This window comes from Papaver somniferum, chromosome 3, assembly GCF_003573695.1.
Source record: "Papaver somniferum cultivar HN1 chromosome 3, ASM357369v1, whole genome shotgun sequence".
Lineage (NCBI taxonomy): Eukaryota > Viridiplantae > Streptophyta > Magnoliopsida > Ranunculales > Papaveraceae > Papaver > Papaver somniferum.
Window position 1 is genome coordinate 143,779,586 of NC_039360.1, and position 17,333 is coordinate 143,796,918.

Here is a 17,333-nt window from a genome sequence, read left to right on the forward strand (position 1 = left end):
ACCATATGATTCTAAAAGGTTAGATTCACCTGAGAGAACTGTCATATCTAAGTCAATTTCTAAACATTCTCTTGATGTAAAAACTGTTGATTGGGAAACTCTCCTAGAAGAACAGTTGGATGAACTTTCTAATGAAGGTGATTCAGATATTGATAAAGATGTTGATGAGGAAGTCTCAGAGTATGTTAAATTTTCGGATTCGTGGAATATGAAGAAGATTACAACTCTCATGTCTCACCTCTTCTGACTCCTCTCTGTCGAGAAAACAAGAAATTGAGAAGATGTTACGCAGGTGTTTATTTTTCGAATCGTTCTAACGAATCGATCCTCAAGGATTCTGGGGAAAACCTACGTATGAAGTCACTTGAATATGATAATCTTTATCAAACGTACTTTTTGTTGGAAGAGAAACTTGAAGAATCTGAAGCAAGGTCTAACTCTCAACAAATTAGTTTTGACGACAGAGAAAGTGATTGTCTCGCTCGAGAAAAACGCCTTGAGGCTGATTTAGCTGCTGCTCTTGATAAAATGAAGATGTTGGAAGTTTACTTAAAAAAGTTCAATACTAGTTCAAGCAAATTAACCACTATACTAGGAGCAAGTAAAAATCATCGTGATACACGAGGATTGGGCTATAAGGGAATAAATGCTCCAAGTATTAACAAAGAGGTAAAATTTGTCAAGGCTAGTGATTCTTCTCAACAAAAGGTTTCCATTGATGGCAAAAGTGAAATACCTTCACCAGCAATTAAGGTTCGAAAGAACAAAGTATTTCAACCTCCAAAGTCGGCACATACGGATCGAGGTAAGAACATTCCTTATGTTTGCCACTATTGCGGAAATAAAGGTCACCTAGAAAGGAGATGTCGTATCCGTATAAGGAATGAGAAACTTCATGATGTTCTTGTTTGGGCATCACAAGAAGTTGTGAAACCAAGATCATATGTTAAGGCTAATCCCCTTAATGCTACAGGTTGTAACTATCCAACCTTTAGGCAAAGGAATCAGTGTTGTGATAAACCTATTTTTTCCTACAAACGTCATATGAATCCTTTTCACAATCGTAATGGTTATCAAAAGGATAACTTCGTAAAGACGAAGACAAGACCCGATATTCCCAATTGGAGAAAGACTAACTTGCAAAAGAATAGTAAATCCAATCCTCTTTCGAGAAATCTTGAAGAGAGTAACGGGAAAAAGGTTCTGGTTGTTTCTAAAGGCACTCATAAGTGGGTTTCAAAGAATGTCAATGACACTTTGAGTGTGAAAACGAATGCTCTCCCAGAAAATTCCATGACTATGGAGAAGGCAGTATCCATGATGTTGGAACTTAAAGAGTTCTTTGGAAAGATGGATTTGGATGTGAAAGGTTCTAAAAGTGGCTCTTTCATGATGATCCAAAATATAATGCGGAATAGAAATAACACAGACACCATAAATTTTATTAACGAGGAAACCGCAAATGCAGAAAAAACCCCGGTACCTAGTCCAGATTGAACACCACACTGTATTAAGCCGCTACAGATACTAGCCTACTACAAACTAACTTCGATCTGGACTGTAGTTGAACCCTAATCAATCTCACACTGATTCAAGGTACAGTTGCGCTCCTTACGTCTCTGATCCCAGCAGGATACTACGCACTTGATTCCCTTAGCTGATCTCACCCACAACCAAGAGTTGCTACGACCCAAAGTCGAAGACTTTAGTAAACAAATCTGTATCACACAGAAAAGTCTACAAGGATAGATAAACCTAAAAGTTTTGTTCTGTCTTTTGATAAAAATCAAGGTGAACAAGAACTAATTGATAAACCGGACTTATATTCCCGAAGAACAGCCTAGTATTATCAATTAACTCACAATAATCTAAATTGTATGGTTGCGAAACTAGATATCGCAAAATCACAAACGATGAGACGAAGATGTTTGTGATTTATTTTTATCTTGCCCTATCGGAGATATAATTCAAGTGAATTATTCAATTGAACTCGTACGATAAAAAATGGCAAGATCAGATCGCTCAACTACAAGATAAGTAGTTTCGCCTGGCTTCACAATCCCAATGAAGTCTTTAAGTCGTCAATCGATAGGGTCTCGAGAAGATACCTACGGTTAAAGGAGAATCGACTCTAGCAAACCAACTAGTATCACACAGGAGGTGTGGGGATTAGTTTTTCACAGTTTCAAGACGTCTCCTTATATAGTTTTCAAATCAGGGTTTGCAATCTAGGTTACCTTGGTAAAAAAGCATTCAATAATCACAGTTAGATGAAAAACCTGATTTATCCAAGCTAATATCTTTCAACCATTAGATCGAAACTTAGCTTGTCACACATAAATGAATTGTATTCATTTAGGTTTGAGTAACCATACCTAAACGTGTACATTGGTTGGTTCACAAATGGTTGACCAATGGTTAAACATAGAATGCTTTCATATTAACCATATTCATCTTTCTCATAACTAGTTCAAATGACTCATAAGAACTAGTTCAAGAGTTGTTCAATTGCTTAGGTCTTTATACATAGACACAATTGAAACAAAATCGGTTTGATTCACTTGAATCAATTCATGAACAATATAGCCACAGTTTGCAAAGATTGCATTCCTTATTGATTTATTGTTTAATTTCATGAAACTACCGATTTGAGAAATAACTAGCTTGGGTACGCGTACGGGTATGCGTACCTTAGCTACCGGATTTTGAGTTGGTTTAAGTTTCCAAACCCAGAAGACTTTTTCGGGTGAAAAAGTTCTGCCATTACGCGTACCCAACCTGTCTCCTTCACTAATACCACATGCACACATATGCACGCACTTGGTTTCCGGCACATGGATTTATACACTAATGTGCGAACACACTATATGGTTACATACATAGGTGGTTACATATTCTCAACTCTACATTTCAATCATTGAAACATTCTTCTATAATGTTATAACAGTCGTTGGACATAAAGAATCGACTACCGTCATCAAAGCTATTTTCAAGATTGAAACGTCATCATGACTTTCGTCATGGGTAAAGATGAAGATGGTTAAAGCAAAAGCTTACCAACACATATTTCGAGAAAAAAATAGGCGAGTAAACTCGGCTCGAAATAACAAATGTGTATGTATGAAAACTATGATACTTATACGACTTTTGTCTCAAGAGTAGGAGATAGAGTAGATAGACTTTTTAGTGACAAGATGAGTTCAAGTCTCCACATACCTTTTGGTCGGATGAAGTTCCACTGGTTCCTTGAGTAGTTCTTCGTCTTTGCAAGATAATTGCCATGGAGTCTGGATCTCAACTATTCCTAACTATTCTAGACCGAGACTTAGTCATAAGTATAAACATATAATTTTGATCACTAATATTGACAAACATGCTTGAGCAAAGCATGCGAGTCGACCGAGCAATGCTCTAACAATATCCCCCTTTGTCAATTTTAGTGACAAAACTATCAATACATATGGATTACAAAATAAATAAAACTTTGTAGCTTCTCGTCCACATGCTTGATCTCCTTGGTGCTTCAACGTTACTTGAAAACTTCGTCTTTTCCAAGTACTCCCATGATTTCATAGATGTTCAATTCAGCATCATTGTTGTTGAAGTTCCGTACCCATAACAATGAGAAAACAAAATCTCTCGATCATTGTTATACAGTGTCATAGTATTATTACACAGCATCAAAGTTCTCATATCACAACTTCGACAATAATACTATGGTGATATGTATCACTCCTCCTTAGTCAATACTTTCGTCTCACCATGAAAACCACTCCCCCTTACATAATGACCCGTAAAGCACGTAAATCATATGTATTTTTAGTGTGAACTACACATTAATTCTCCCCCCTTTTGTCAATAAAATTGGCAAAGGCACGAAAACGGGATCCTAATGAAATTTCCACGAAGACGCTTCAAGACCAAAGAAAAGTACATATAAACTTGTTCAGATGCAATCATAAAGCCGAGGCTAAATGCATTCATCAAGGAGTTTATAAAGATACAAGATAACCCCTAAATAATTCCACAGCCACACTCTCCACAAAGATATGGAAATTAAGTGAAAGTTCAAAAGAACTCTCCCCCATTTAATGTCATTCCCAAGAGAACAATAAGAGCGACCTTACTTTTACAAGGAAAGGAGGATTTTATTGGACACCAAAAACCATAAAGAAATGATTTTTTATATCCAAAATTCTCAATTAAACTAACCACAAGAGAACCCATGATTAATTTAATCGGAATACACAACCAAAATAACCACAAACGAATCTATGATTAATCTAGTTGGAAATACTCGACATAAGAGAGCTTACGGAGCAACAACTAAGTTCACCATAAAAGAATGATTAGCTCAATCGTCTTATGCTCAACACAAGAAAAAATTATGGAGCATTGCAGTATACACATAAAAATATGGATCAGGGAAGATCAATACTGCGGAATACATAAGGATTCATTTTATTTTCCATCACTATTCGCATAACGACATTCAATAGACATAATCCTTGTAAACAAAATATTTTAACCTATCTTCCATCAATAATTGACATAATAGGCTTAACTTTTGTTTGTCAAAAGTTCATCGATCTTGTATCAATACTTGCATATCGACATATAAAAGAGATAACTTTTGACATCGTATGGGACAATAATAGTTCACGGACGCAAACACACATATCCCATGATATATTGCAATATATAAAACCATAAAGATTAATACTGCAAAAATCATCTTCCAAACAATTTTTAGAATTTATATAAATAAACCTAAAAAATAAAGATGAAAAACGATAGACATAGCTATGTGTACTCACAATAATTTGTATTCTAAACTCTAGTAATCCTTCTTAAATAAAACAGAAAAAAAAAAGAAGTTTTCTAGAAAGACAAGAGAACTTCAACACCAAGAAGCACACGAGAAAAAAAAAATTACTCATCATTTTCATCTTCGGAGTCCATGAAGGTGGAACGAACCTTGTCCATGTCTTCTTTAATCTCGGGATACTTGGTGGCAATCACAAGTAGTTTTTCTTGGACACAATTTACTTTGGTATTCAACTTACAAACACCTTTGTAAATTGGGCGAAGAAGCTTCGAAGAAGAATCACTCGAGTCATAAATTGTGTCACGCCTTTGCCTCTTGCAATCATATTCCCTCATTCGACCAAAAGTACATGGCCGGACGAGCTAGGGAGTTCCGATGAAATTCCCAATGGGATCAATGGAGAAATTGCGGCAAATACACTCAATCAAGCAAGGGTAGCCTAACTTCTTGTCGACGGAAGTCATATCCAACATTTGACAAATAATGAATCCCCAAATGTCGAGATTAATGGTTTCCTTCTCAAGGTAATAGACCAATTCCGCAAACTCACGGCTCTAACGAGAATTTTCAATTGTTGAAGGACACAGGTTAGAAATACCTAATTTTCCAAAATATTTCAAGGGAAAATTTAGTTGACTAGTGGGAAATTTTCCTTTATTCCACACAACACTTTTTCCGCAAAGCTCCTTTGAAATGGCTTCTTGTGAAGGTCGTTCATCGCTTGGTCTAGGGAGGCGAAAATCACCCAAAGGAATTTCGGTAATTTTTGAAATCAATTCTCTATTAACTAGAATCATTCTTCTATTGACCATGGTCTTGAATTCCATGTCTTCACGAACAACATCATAAATGTTGGCATAGAAAATTCTAGTAAGAGTATCAAAACCTTCACCAAGGCCATCAAAGATGTTTCCAAGCTTCAATTTTTCAAAACAAGATAAATCCTCCTTATACCCACTTGTATCATCCAATTTATTTTCTAAAATAAACCCAGTAGAATAAATCTTTTCAAATACTTTGCTACAGGATTCATTCACAAATCTAATCCTAATCGAATTTTGTTCAATAGGAAGATCCATGGAAGAGGATGAAAAATTTAGGTTATTTGAAAAACCTTTTGAACCCTTAACACTCTTCATGATTCAAGAAGAAAACAAGGGAGTGGGTAAGAAATTACTTACTTGACTTTTTATCTTGAAGAATCCCTTAACAATTGTTCTTCAACAAGCTTTAATGGAGAGAAAACATGAACCCTAGAATAGTTCATGTACGCGGACTGTTTGGGGAGGAAGAAGAGTACGCGTACTTCAAACTTCTTTCATACCCACTCATGGGCTTGGACCCATACACGAACCGCGACCCACTAAAAGTAAGTAGGTTTTTGAAGGTACATACATTATTAAGGAAAGTACCTTCTGAAAAGCTTCTTTAAAAAAAAGGAATTAAATCAAAATCAACCCGTTACTTTCCCCATCTCAAGTTATGTACAAATGGGGTGTAGCCAAACCTCAAATCAGGTGTTTGGAAACTGCAGAGAATTTCTCATGCGAGTTTTTCGGTTGACATTTGTACCCAGAATAAGAAGTATACTGATAATACTTAGAATCGTTTGGGATCCTTTTCTTATGACCAGGAATTGACCTTTTCTGATAAATGGTTCCTTTGCCAATTACATATGAACTCTTATTGTCTTCACATGAATTGGTGTTGGGAACAGTTTGTGCATAATCAAAAGATTTTATAGGCACGGGATTTTTATCAGAGCAATTCAAATTTTCCAGGGAATTTAGCTTTTCTAAGAATTTCAAAACATTTTCAAACGCCCTAAACAAATCCTTGTCAATTGATCCTTTATGGTAGTATTCCTCAAAGAGATTAAGAGTAATTCTTGTGAGAGTCCATACCTTTGAACATTGACTTTGTTTTCCTTGATAATTCTTTTTAATTTTTTCCTTAGATTGTTTTCTCACATCAAGATTTTCCGACATAATAGATAGAATGTGATTATTATGAGGGACCGTAGGTCTAACGAATAATCTTTGAAAAATCTTTAAGGAGCTCTGGTGTGCGTTACAGATGCCATGATCAAGTGTCCCCAAAATATTTCCCATAGGGATAGACTTTTGAGGATCGGACAAACACAAACTTATAAGGTTTCAAGTGTTTGCCTGCTCTGATACCAATTGAAAAAGCGGGGGTATAACAACCACACCCAATATTCCGATTAGCAATCTGTATGGACTAACTCCAATATACTTTCTGGAGAATCAACTAGACAGTCAGACTCAATCTAGAGAAAAGTATATCGAGGAGTTAATATCTCTCTCTTGATTTGATCTTTACTCAAGCAAATAGAAATCTGCTAGTTTTTATCAAATACAAGGATAATAAACTTGGATGGTACCAAAGACCAATATCCAAGGATCAATCAATTTCCAATCAACAACCAAAGGTTGGATTTCACAATTGATCGATACAAACGCACAACCTGTGATATTTCAATTATATAACAAAATATAATGCGGAATAGAAATAACACAGACACCAGAAATTTTGTTAACGAGGAAACCGCAAATGCAGAGAAACCCCGGGACCTAGTACAGATTGAACACCACATTGTATTAAGCCGCGACAAACACTAGACTACTAAAAACTAACTTCGTTCTGGACTGTAGTTGAATCCTAATCAATCTCACACTGATTCAAGGTACAGTTGCGCTCCTTACGTCTCTGATCCCAGCAGGATACTACGCATTTGATTCCCTAAGTTGATCTCACCCACAACCAAGAGTTGCTACGACCCAAAGTCGAAGACTTTAGTCAACAAATCTGTATCACACAGAAAAGTCTACAAGGATAGATAAATCTGTCTCCCACATATAAACCTAAAAGTTTTGTTTTGTCTTTTGATAAAAATCAAGGTGAACAAAAACTAATTGATAAACCGGACTTATATTCCCGAAGAACAGTCTAGTATTATCAATCACCTCACAATAATCTAAATCGTATGGTAGCAAAACTAGATATTGCGGAATCACAAACGATGAGACGAAAATGTTTGTGATTTCTTTTTATCTTGCCATATCGGAGATATAATCTCAAGTCAATTATTCAATTGAACTCGTATGATAGAAAAATGGCAAGATCAAATCGCTCAACTACAAGAGAAGTAGCTTCGTCTGGCTTCACAATCCCAATGAAGTCTTTAAGTCGTTAATCGACAGGGTCTCAAGAAGAAACCTACAATTAAAGGAGAATCGACTCTAGCAAACCAACTAGTATCACACAGGAGGTGTGAGGATTAGTTTTTCACAGTTTCTAGACGTCTCCTTATATAGTTTTCAAATCAGGGTTTGCAATCTAGGTTACCTTGGTAACAAAGCATTCAATAATCACCGTTAGATGAAAAACCTGATTTATATCCAAGCTAATATCTTTCAACCGTTAGATCGAAACTTAGCTTGTCACACACAAATGAATTGTATTCATTTAGGTTTGAGTAACCGTACCTAAACGTGTACATTGGTTGGTTCCCAAATAGTTGACCAATGGTTAGCCATATGAGTGCTTTCATATTAACCGTATTCATCTTTCTCATAACTAGTTCAAATGACTCATAAGAACTATCTCAAGAGTTGTTCAATTGCTTAGGTCTTTATACATAAACACAATTGAAACAAAATCGGTTTGATTCACTTGAATCAATTCATGAACAATATATCCACGGTTTGCAAAGATTGCATTCCTTATGGATTTATTATTTAAGTTCATGAAACTACCGATTTGAGAAATAACTAACTTGGGTACGCGTACCTTAGCTACCGGATTTTGAGTTTGTTTTAGTTTCCAAACTCAACAGACTTTTTCGGGTGAAAATGTTCCGCCAGTACGCGTACGGGTACTCGTACCTAAGGTGACTAGTTTTTGAGTTCGTAAACTTCAAACTCAGCAGAATTTCACGGACGTTAATTTCCGCCAGTACGCGTACGGGTACGCGTACCCAACCTGTCTCCTTCACCAATACCGCATGCACACATATGCACGCACTTGGTTTCCGGCACATGGATTTATACACTAATGTGCGAACACACTATATGCTTACATCCATAGGTGGTTATATATTCTCAACTTTACATTTCAATCATTGAAACATTCTTCTATAATGTTATAACAGTCGTTAGACATAAGGAATCGACTATCGTCATCAAAGCTATTTTCAAGATTGAAACGTCATCATGATTTTTCATCATGGGTAAAGATGAAGATGGTTAAAGCAAAAGCTTACCAACACATATTTCGAGAAAAAGATAGGCGAGTAAACTCCGCTCGAAATAACAAATGTTTATGTATGAAAACTATCATACTTATACGACTTTTGTTTCAAGAGTACGAGATAGAGTAGATAGAATTTGAGTGACAAGATGAGTTCAAGTCTCCACATACCTTTTGGTCGGATGAAGTTCCACTGGTTCCTTGAGTATTTCTTCGTCTTTGCAAGATAATCTCCATGGATTATGGAGCTTAACTATTCCTAACTATCCTAGACCGAGACTTAGTCATAAGTATACTAGAAATCAAGACATATAATTTCGATCACTAATATTGACACACATGCTTGAGATAGCAACGCATGCAAGTTCGACCGAGCAATTTTCTAACAATATGGCTAACCATTGGTTAACTATTTGTAAACCAACTAAGTGTACAGGTTTAGGTACGGTTACTCAAACCTAAATGAAATACATTTTATTTGTGTGTGACAAGCTAAGTTTCGATCTAACGGTTGAAAGATATTAGCTTGGTTGAATCTGGTTTTTCATCTAACGGTGAATATTGAATGCTTTGTTACCAAGGTAACTTGGATTTCAAACCCTGATTTGAAAACTATATAAAGGAGACATCTAGCAACTGGAAAAACTAATCCCCACACCTCCTGCGTGATACTAGTTGGTTTTGCTAGAGTCGATTCTCCTTTAACCTTAGGTTTCTTCTCGAGACCTTGTAGGTTAATGACTGAAAGACTTCATTGGGATTGTGAATCCAGACGAAACTACTTCTCTTGTAGTTGAGCGATCTGATCTTGCCATTTTCTATCGTACGAGTTCAATTGAATAATTGACTTGAGATTATATCTACAATAGGGAAAGATAAAACGAAAACACAAACATCTTCGTCTCATCGTTTGTGATTCCACAATATCTTGTTTCGCTACCATACGATTAAGATAATTGCGAGGTGATTGATAATACTAGGCTGTTCTTCGGGAATATAAGACTGGGTTATCAATTAGTTCCTGTTCACCTTGATTTATCAAAAGACGGATCAAAAACTCATTGGTTTATCTGTGGGAGACAGATTTATCTATCATCGTGGACTTTTCTGTGTGATACAGATTTGTTTATTAAAGTCTTCGACTTTGGGTCGTAGCAACTCTTAGTTGTGGGTGAGATCGGCTAAGGGAATCAAGTGCGTAGTATCCTGCTGGGATCAGAGACGTAAGGAGCGCAACTGTACCTTGAATCAGTGTGAGATTGATTAGGGTTCAACTACAGTCCAAACCGAAGTTAGTTTGTAGTAGGCTAGTGTATGTAGCGGCTTAATACAATGTGGTGTTCAATCTGGACTAGGTCCCGGGGTTTTTCCGCATTTGCGGTTTCCTCGTTAACAAAATTTCTGGTGTCTGTGTTATTTCTATTCCGCATTATATTTTGTTATATAATTGAAATATCACAGGTTGTGCGTTAAGATCAATCAATTAAAATATCCAACCTTTGATTGTTGATTTAAATTGATTGACACTTGGATGTTGGTCTTTGGTACCATCCAAGTTTATCTCTCTAGTATTTGTTAAAGACTCGCAGATTTCTATTTGCTTGAGTAAAGATCAAATCAAGAGAGAGATATTAACTCCTCGATATACTTTTATCTAGATTGAGTCTGACTGTCTAGTTGATTCTCTAGAAAGTATATTGGAGTTAGTCCATACAGATTGCTAATCGAAATATTTGGTGAGGTTGTTAGACCCCCGTTTTTTCAAACGGTACTTTCGTCCATTTAATATTTTTAAATAAGTATGGACCAAATGGAAAATGTGATTTCTTAAAGGACTAAACAGACTTGGGACCACCTAAAAAAGGACCAAACGATATTTTTCCCTTAACATATCCATATAGATCACAATAAAACAAGACACTCTCAAATTGATCTCGCCAAAGTAAAAAAATTGATGAATCTAGTTTCATTAATACAAAATTTGATATATTTGTAAAAGGAAGAGCATTGGAATTTCTAGCGGAAGACGATATTATATTATGATTTTGATGATTCTACAAAATTTCAAGATCTAAATTGAAATTACCGTTGGTATTGATATAATTATTGTTGACATTGGTGTTATCGTTGTTGATGTTGTTTTTGTAACTATTGATGTTGTTGTTACAGGTAGTTATAATTATTGTTGACATTGGTGTTATCGTTGTTGATGTTGTTTTTGTAACTATTGATGTTGTTGTTACAGGTAGTTGTCCGAGTTATTACCATGAAATTCTTATAACCATAAAATTCTTATAAGAACCCTAAATTTGAATTGTAGGAAAAATTTATCTTGACTTTGATAGTTACCCTATTGAAGTCGAAAAATTGTTGATAAAATTGTTAAGCGTTGAAATTATTGTAAGAATCGTTACCTATCTGATACCATGAAAATTGATAATCTGGAAATCAAGATTGTAACAGAGTGACAGAAATGAAAGAGAGAAAGCAATTGTATTATTGAAAAACAGTTACAGGCAGAATAATATTCAGATAAATTAAGTACTTGTCTGTTTACAGGACTAAGTCAAAGAGATTTGACAACTTATTGACTTTGTCAATACAAACTGACTTTGACTAACATTCCTAATAATGCAGCTGAAACGCAAACCAAATTGCCGTCGCAAATGGACATTAGATACAAATAAATGGTTTGGGTCAAGGTGTTTGGGTCGCTTGATAATCCAAGATTCTCGATTAGAGAAACTAGTCATGCCTGCAGTGACGTTAAACTGGAAAACTTCCTATGTAGAAATTTTTACAAAAACCTCTGGCATGCTAAATCAGAACCCATACAACCGAATAGTTATTATTAGGCACGGAAGCCAGAGAAACTAAAGTTCCTCCAAAAATTCATCCCGAACGAAGGAAAAGACTGATTCCATGCGAACCTAAACTAAACTGAAAGTAAAAGCTACAACTACTCTTTACTTGGTTGTTACAACAAAAGACGACACTTCTTCATCTAAGAATAGCAGGCAAAAAGGATTAGAAGGCCACTCGTTAACTATAAAGACAAAAAAGACCAAGATATCTGTTTTAGTGAGGTAGTAAGTAGTGGGTCAGATCACATCCGTGCGCAGCCTTCAGTTATTGTTGTAAGATGCCGTCATATTCCAGGGTTGGTTAAGGTTAGCTTCAGTATTGTTGATGCTGTTGTTAAAGTGACTGCTGATGTTAAACGGTGTGGTGCTTCCATAAATCATACCCCGCCCGTAAAACTCAGATGGTGAAGACATTATTGGAGCAATGACCGGATGGGAGGAGGTGCCATTTGTGTAACTAAGCTGGTGGAAGAGATGCTGATGATATAAGGTGGTTGCAGAATCTTGGTACACACCAGGAACAGTGGAAATGCTGCTACAACAACTACCGGTTGGGGGTTGTTCACGGTGTACCTGTGGTGATTGTGTTTCTGATTCGGCTTCGAGGGAGAGCTTTAGACGCTTTGCAGCCCCACCAATGGGAAGTTCATTATTGGTGATGGCTTCAACATTGTATCTGTTCATCTCAAAATTGGTTACAGCATTCAAGCCTCTGAACTTTATTGCTGCTATGTCATATGCCTCCGCTGCTTCCTCTTCAGTTCCTATTTAAACATACACTTAACAGTTTAGCTTTTGCAACCAGAGATTATCTGAGTTCAACAAGAAAAACTCGTTACACATGAGTTGAAAGACATAAGGCGCAAGTGTAGTCACTGAGAGTAACAAAAGATACAGATGCACCAACACGTAAGGCCACCAGCAAGCATTCTAGTTTATACAATTGCCAATGAGGTGGGGTAACAGTCCATAGATCCTATTGTTAGCATACTATACATAAGTCCCATTTTTCTTGCTACAAAACTCTCCAGAGATCGAACTTCGCAGAAAATGTTCCCAACAATTCTCAATTGTACCAAATGTCCCTTGTATTGAGTTATATGCACAGGTTTTAGTGTCTCAATTCTTAAATCAACAGAACTTTCAGTTGGGATATCTTCTCTAGATCCTTGATATCAAAATATCTTCAGTATTTTATGCTAAGGAAATCAATTTGCAGAAGAGTTAATTTGGTTGGTGAAATCTCAGAATAGAGGTATTTACCAAATGTACCAAGGTAGAGATCTTTATTCCCGGCAACTCGGCCTATCCTGGCTTGCCATCGGCCTTGCTGGTGATGCCTAAATAAATTTACAACACCATCCAAATAGCACATTTAGTATTCCAAAACATCGGGTATAACTTCAAAATGATGATGCGATTATAGTAATATGACGGATTCTCTCAACCATATATATAACTCACTGGTCCTCTTTACCTTGTTACTCCTCTGTACATAGAAGCTCCTCTTGAGAATCCACTACTCTTCCTGAGAGAAACAAATAGTTCATCCAATTCAGAAAGAGATTCTAATACCAAAGGTGTCAACAGTTCGGTAACTATGTTGAATCAAAAATTCAAAGAGGACACAACAAGAGAAAGCATTTAACCTTCTAAGGGAAGCAATGAACTCTTGCTTGGTCATTGTCTTCATATCTTCCATTTCCTTGGAGTAATTTGTAACCTAAATAATAAGAAGAAAAGAAAAAGAACCACCACCATGAGAAACTTAAGTTAGATTAGCAAGTCCAATGAAGTTTACATCAGTGAATTACACTACTTCCGATATTTACCGGAAAATTAGTTGTTGCAGTTGGACCCCAGTATTTCAAAGCCGCTAAATCATACGCTCTTGCAGCTTTATCTTCCTTATCATACCCACCTAACCAAATTAAACACATACAACCCATTATTTCCGATTCCAGTTATAGTTGCATTACATATATTAGATTAAACAAAGAAAAATACATATTTAACAAGAATTTTGCGGCTTACCCAAGTACACTGTCGTAAGATCAACACCAACATTTGATCCAAAGGGGACGCCCACGAAACAGAACCAAAATCAAATGTTAGACCATTAAATCAGAAACTGAAATCAAAATAAACTCACATTGAACTAATTAAAAATTAATTAACATAGAAATAAAATTTGAAAAGAAGAGTATAATTATTATTATGTACTTTTTCTTCATCTAAATTTTTTTAGATGGTGGTCAACTAGTGGTTTAAGGTAGGGTAGAGGGCTAGAAAAATCAAACAAAGAATTAGGGTCAAAAGATACTAATGAGGATATTTTCTATCACACATACCAAGAAAATCCAACGATGCAAATGCAAACAAAGGGACAATGTCAAAAATTAAGAAATAAAAGACATCTGAAACAGTGAGAAGAAGAAGAAGAAAAGGAAAAAGTAAGGTTTGATTGAGAGTCTGAGAGATAAAAAAAAAAAGAAGCCCTAATATTCAAAGATAGATTAAAATGGCGGCAAACAAGTACCATTACTACCCATATCGTACACACTAGTCTATCTACCCATGACCCAGATGCCCATCAATCACACCACTAAAAGATACTGAAAATTAATCCCTATCAACATCAAACTTATCCTTGGTCATCTTCCCTTGAAACTATTCATTGCCCATTTTACGCCGTTCAATTTAAATCAGAATGTGAAATCGATGGTCTAGGTATGAACACAGCTTATAGCTGAAGAAATAACAAACAAATACTCATGACAGTAATGGCGGTCTAAGAGAAACCCAGATGGAAGTGAGAGAGAGGACTACCTTGACGTCCTTTCCTACTTTGCCCTTCTCTTCTACAGCTATTATCCCATAGATGAGCTTCATATCTACCTGTCCATCTATGTCTGCAAACAAATTTTTTAACAGAAACCCCGATAGAGATTTTCAGAATCCAAATAAAATGAAGAATATTACATTTCTTTGAAGAGCTATTCAGAATGAAACGAGAACACCATTAATGATAAACAACTGAAAATACCTTGTGACACCTCTGTAAATGGAAGTTCTCTGACCGAAAGTATCAGGAGTAATTTTCTTACATGACTCGGAATTAGCATCACCCACGGCCACAATAGCTTTTTCTGAATTCTGAGTTTTATTACTGGAAACCGCTAATGACAATCTCTGGTTGCTGTTGTTGTTATTATTGTTAGTAGTGGGTGTAGTGGTGTCTGAGTAAAGTAAATCATTTCTGGAGGATTCAAGAGATAAAGCTTGCTGGTGATGATGAGGATGGAAACCCATTGAACCAGTTACAGAAACAGATGAATCATCAACTTCAGAACCAGAATTAGCCGAAGAAAAAGTCCCCTGATGGAAACCAGTGATTGCTTTAAGATCTTGTTGATCTCCACCATAATAACAAGTACTTTGTTGTTCATGATAAACATTACTTAATGCTGAATCCTCCTGAGTTTCTGTTTGACTATGTTGTTGATGATGCATGGATGAAGCAGATACAGAATCACCACCGAGAAAATCCTCAAGTTTTGGTACTATCTGTTGATGATTCAAACTTGTTAAAAATGAGAAATCCCCTGTTTTGATTTCTTTTATATCTTGAATTTCTTCAACTGCTGTGTAGCCATGAGAATCTTGATTCGTTGCTGCCCTCATACTATTCGTCCAGTAATCTGCAAATCGATACCAACCCAGTAGTCAGTTGGTCAAATTAATGATTCACGTAAATACCCATTTTTAATAAAACCATATAGCGCATAACTAAGGTTTTCTTTGGATTGAAAAAACGGAGAAAATACTATTAGTGGGACTTACCATTGTTGTTGTTGGCATACAAAGAATCAAAGTTGTAGTACTGGTGGGAAGAATCGGAAGATAAGCTTTCGTAAGGCATGTATTTTGGTGTCGTAGCAGTAGTAGTAGGAGCAGCATCTTGATGATGATGAGTAGTATTGGTTGATTGGTAGAGGTCTAACGGTGATAGAGAAAACGATAGCCAGTTTGTAGGCGTCATTGTTTTCGGTGCTGCTGCTGCTGATGATGAAGCAATTAAAATCTGCAGTTTCAATAATGAAAACCCCAAAGGAAACTAGAGTTAATTAGATGAATGAATAATGATAATAATAATAAGTAAAACTAGAGTTGTTATTATTACTTCTTCTTCTTCTTGTACATGTACTAGGTATTATAGGTAGAGGAAGGGGGTAGTCAGAATGAAGTAATAATGATACTGAAGTAAGTAATAAGGAATCACGGAGTTTTAAGAAGATTTGTTTGAAGTTATAGCTTCCATGGCGGTGGTGGAAGGTGAACCTTAAAACAAGTAAGTTGAGCAGTGTTAATAACGCATGAGAGAAAGAGAAAGGCCTCGATTGAAGGGTGAGAGAGAGAGAGATAGAGCTCGAAATCAAATGTGCATGTCGATGAATCCAATACAATACTTTGAAGGAAGAGTTAGCAGCAGTAGTAGTAGAGAAGAAGAAGAGAGATGCACCTCGTAATAAACGGAAAACACGGATCAAGATATGGAGGAGCTCCGACACATAAAGAGAGATTTTGGCCACAATTTTAGACTAAATCTCACTTCCAATCAAATTATATCGTCTGGATTAACCGGCCCTTAAAACTAATTATTGTTTGTTTTCATTTCAAGCAGCTCTAGCTGTGTTGCAGATGGAAAGAGAGATGAATATGGTTTTGGGTCTTGAAAGAAGGGAGGAAGATTAAAACAAGAGAGAAGAAGTAAAAACAAACTACACTTAAAAAAAAAATGAAGAAAAGAGCCAGGTGGAAATGATTTAATGGGAGGGTTTAGCGGTCATATCTATCTCTTTCCTGACCAGAAATGAAGGTCCGTTCGATCATAGAATAGCATAGAGTCTAGAGAGAGAGGTTTGCTTTGCTTTTGAAGGTTAAGGTTTTGGTTTAATAGTAAATTATTAATAAAAATAACAATATTAATGAGAGAGTGAATTTAAAATTAGTTACTGGAAGGTGGTGGTGACAGTGGAGAAATTTTGTCTGGTAGAAACAATGTTGCGGAAGATCGGGCGGCGTCCCAAAAGAGGAATTATCTATCTATCTCTACGGAGAGGGAGGAGACTACTCTCTGTTTACATGGATCGAGTGCTCCGTATTATTACTCACTCCCCTACTATCATCATCATCGTATTATTTCTCGAGATTGGGTCGTTTATTCAAATATTTTTAAATCACGATTCAAATGGATGAGTAAAAAGATAATTTTGGTAGAATGACCAAAAAAAAAAAATAACAAAGATGAAATTGGATTCATTCTAATTTAAATTTAAAAAATAGGATAAAAAGAAAGCCCGTTATTC

At 36.0% G+C, this 17,333-nt stretch overlaps 1 protein-coding gene across 3 annotated transcripts; it reads right to left on the minus strand.

Moving 5' to 3' along the window:
- Positions 1 to 11,861: 11,861 nt before the first annotated feature.
- LOC113357587 (AP2-like ethylene-responsive transcription factor AIL7) lies at positions 11,862 to 16,740 on the minus strand. 3 transcript variants are annotated; one of them, XM_026601032.1, is made up of 10 exons: positions 16,487 to 16,740; positions 15,808 to 16,048; positions 15,011 to 15,665; positions 14,794 to 14,876; positions 13,999 to 14,007; positions 13,797 to 13,885; positions 13,614 to 13,687; positions 13,442 to 13,492; positions 13,228 to 13,304; positions 11,862 to 12,728 (listed from the first exon to the last, which is right to left on the minus strand). In XM_026601032.1, the coding sequence occupies exons 2-10, from the start codon at positions 16,004 to 16,006 to the stop codon at positions 12,226 to 12,228; spliced, it is 1,740 nt and encodes a 579-aa protein (XP_026456817.1). In that variant the 5' UTR covers positions 16,007 to 16,048; positions 16,487 to 16,740; the 3' UTR covers positions 11,862 to 12,225. The 3 variants fall into 3 exon arrangements, with proteins under 3 accessions (XP_026456817.1, XP_026456818.1, XP_026456816.1); XM_026601033.1 differs by lacking the exon at positions 16,487 to 16,740 and adding an exon at positions 16,148 to 16,463 and having other exon boundaries at positions 13,237 to 13,304; XM_026601031.1 differs by lacking the exon at positions 16,487 to 16,740 and adding an exon at positions 16,148 to 16,462.
- Between the last annotated feature and the right edge of the window lie 593 nt (positions 16,741 to 17,333).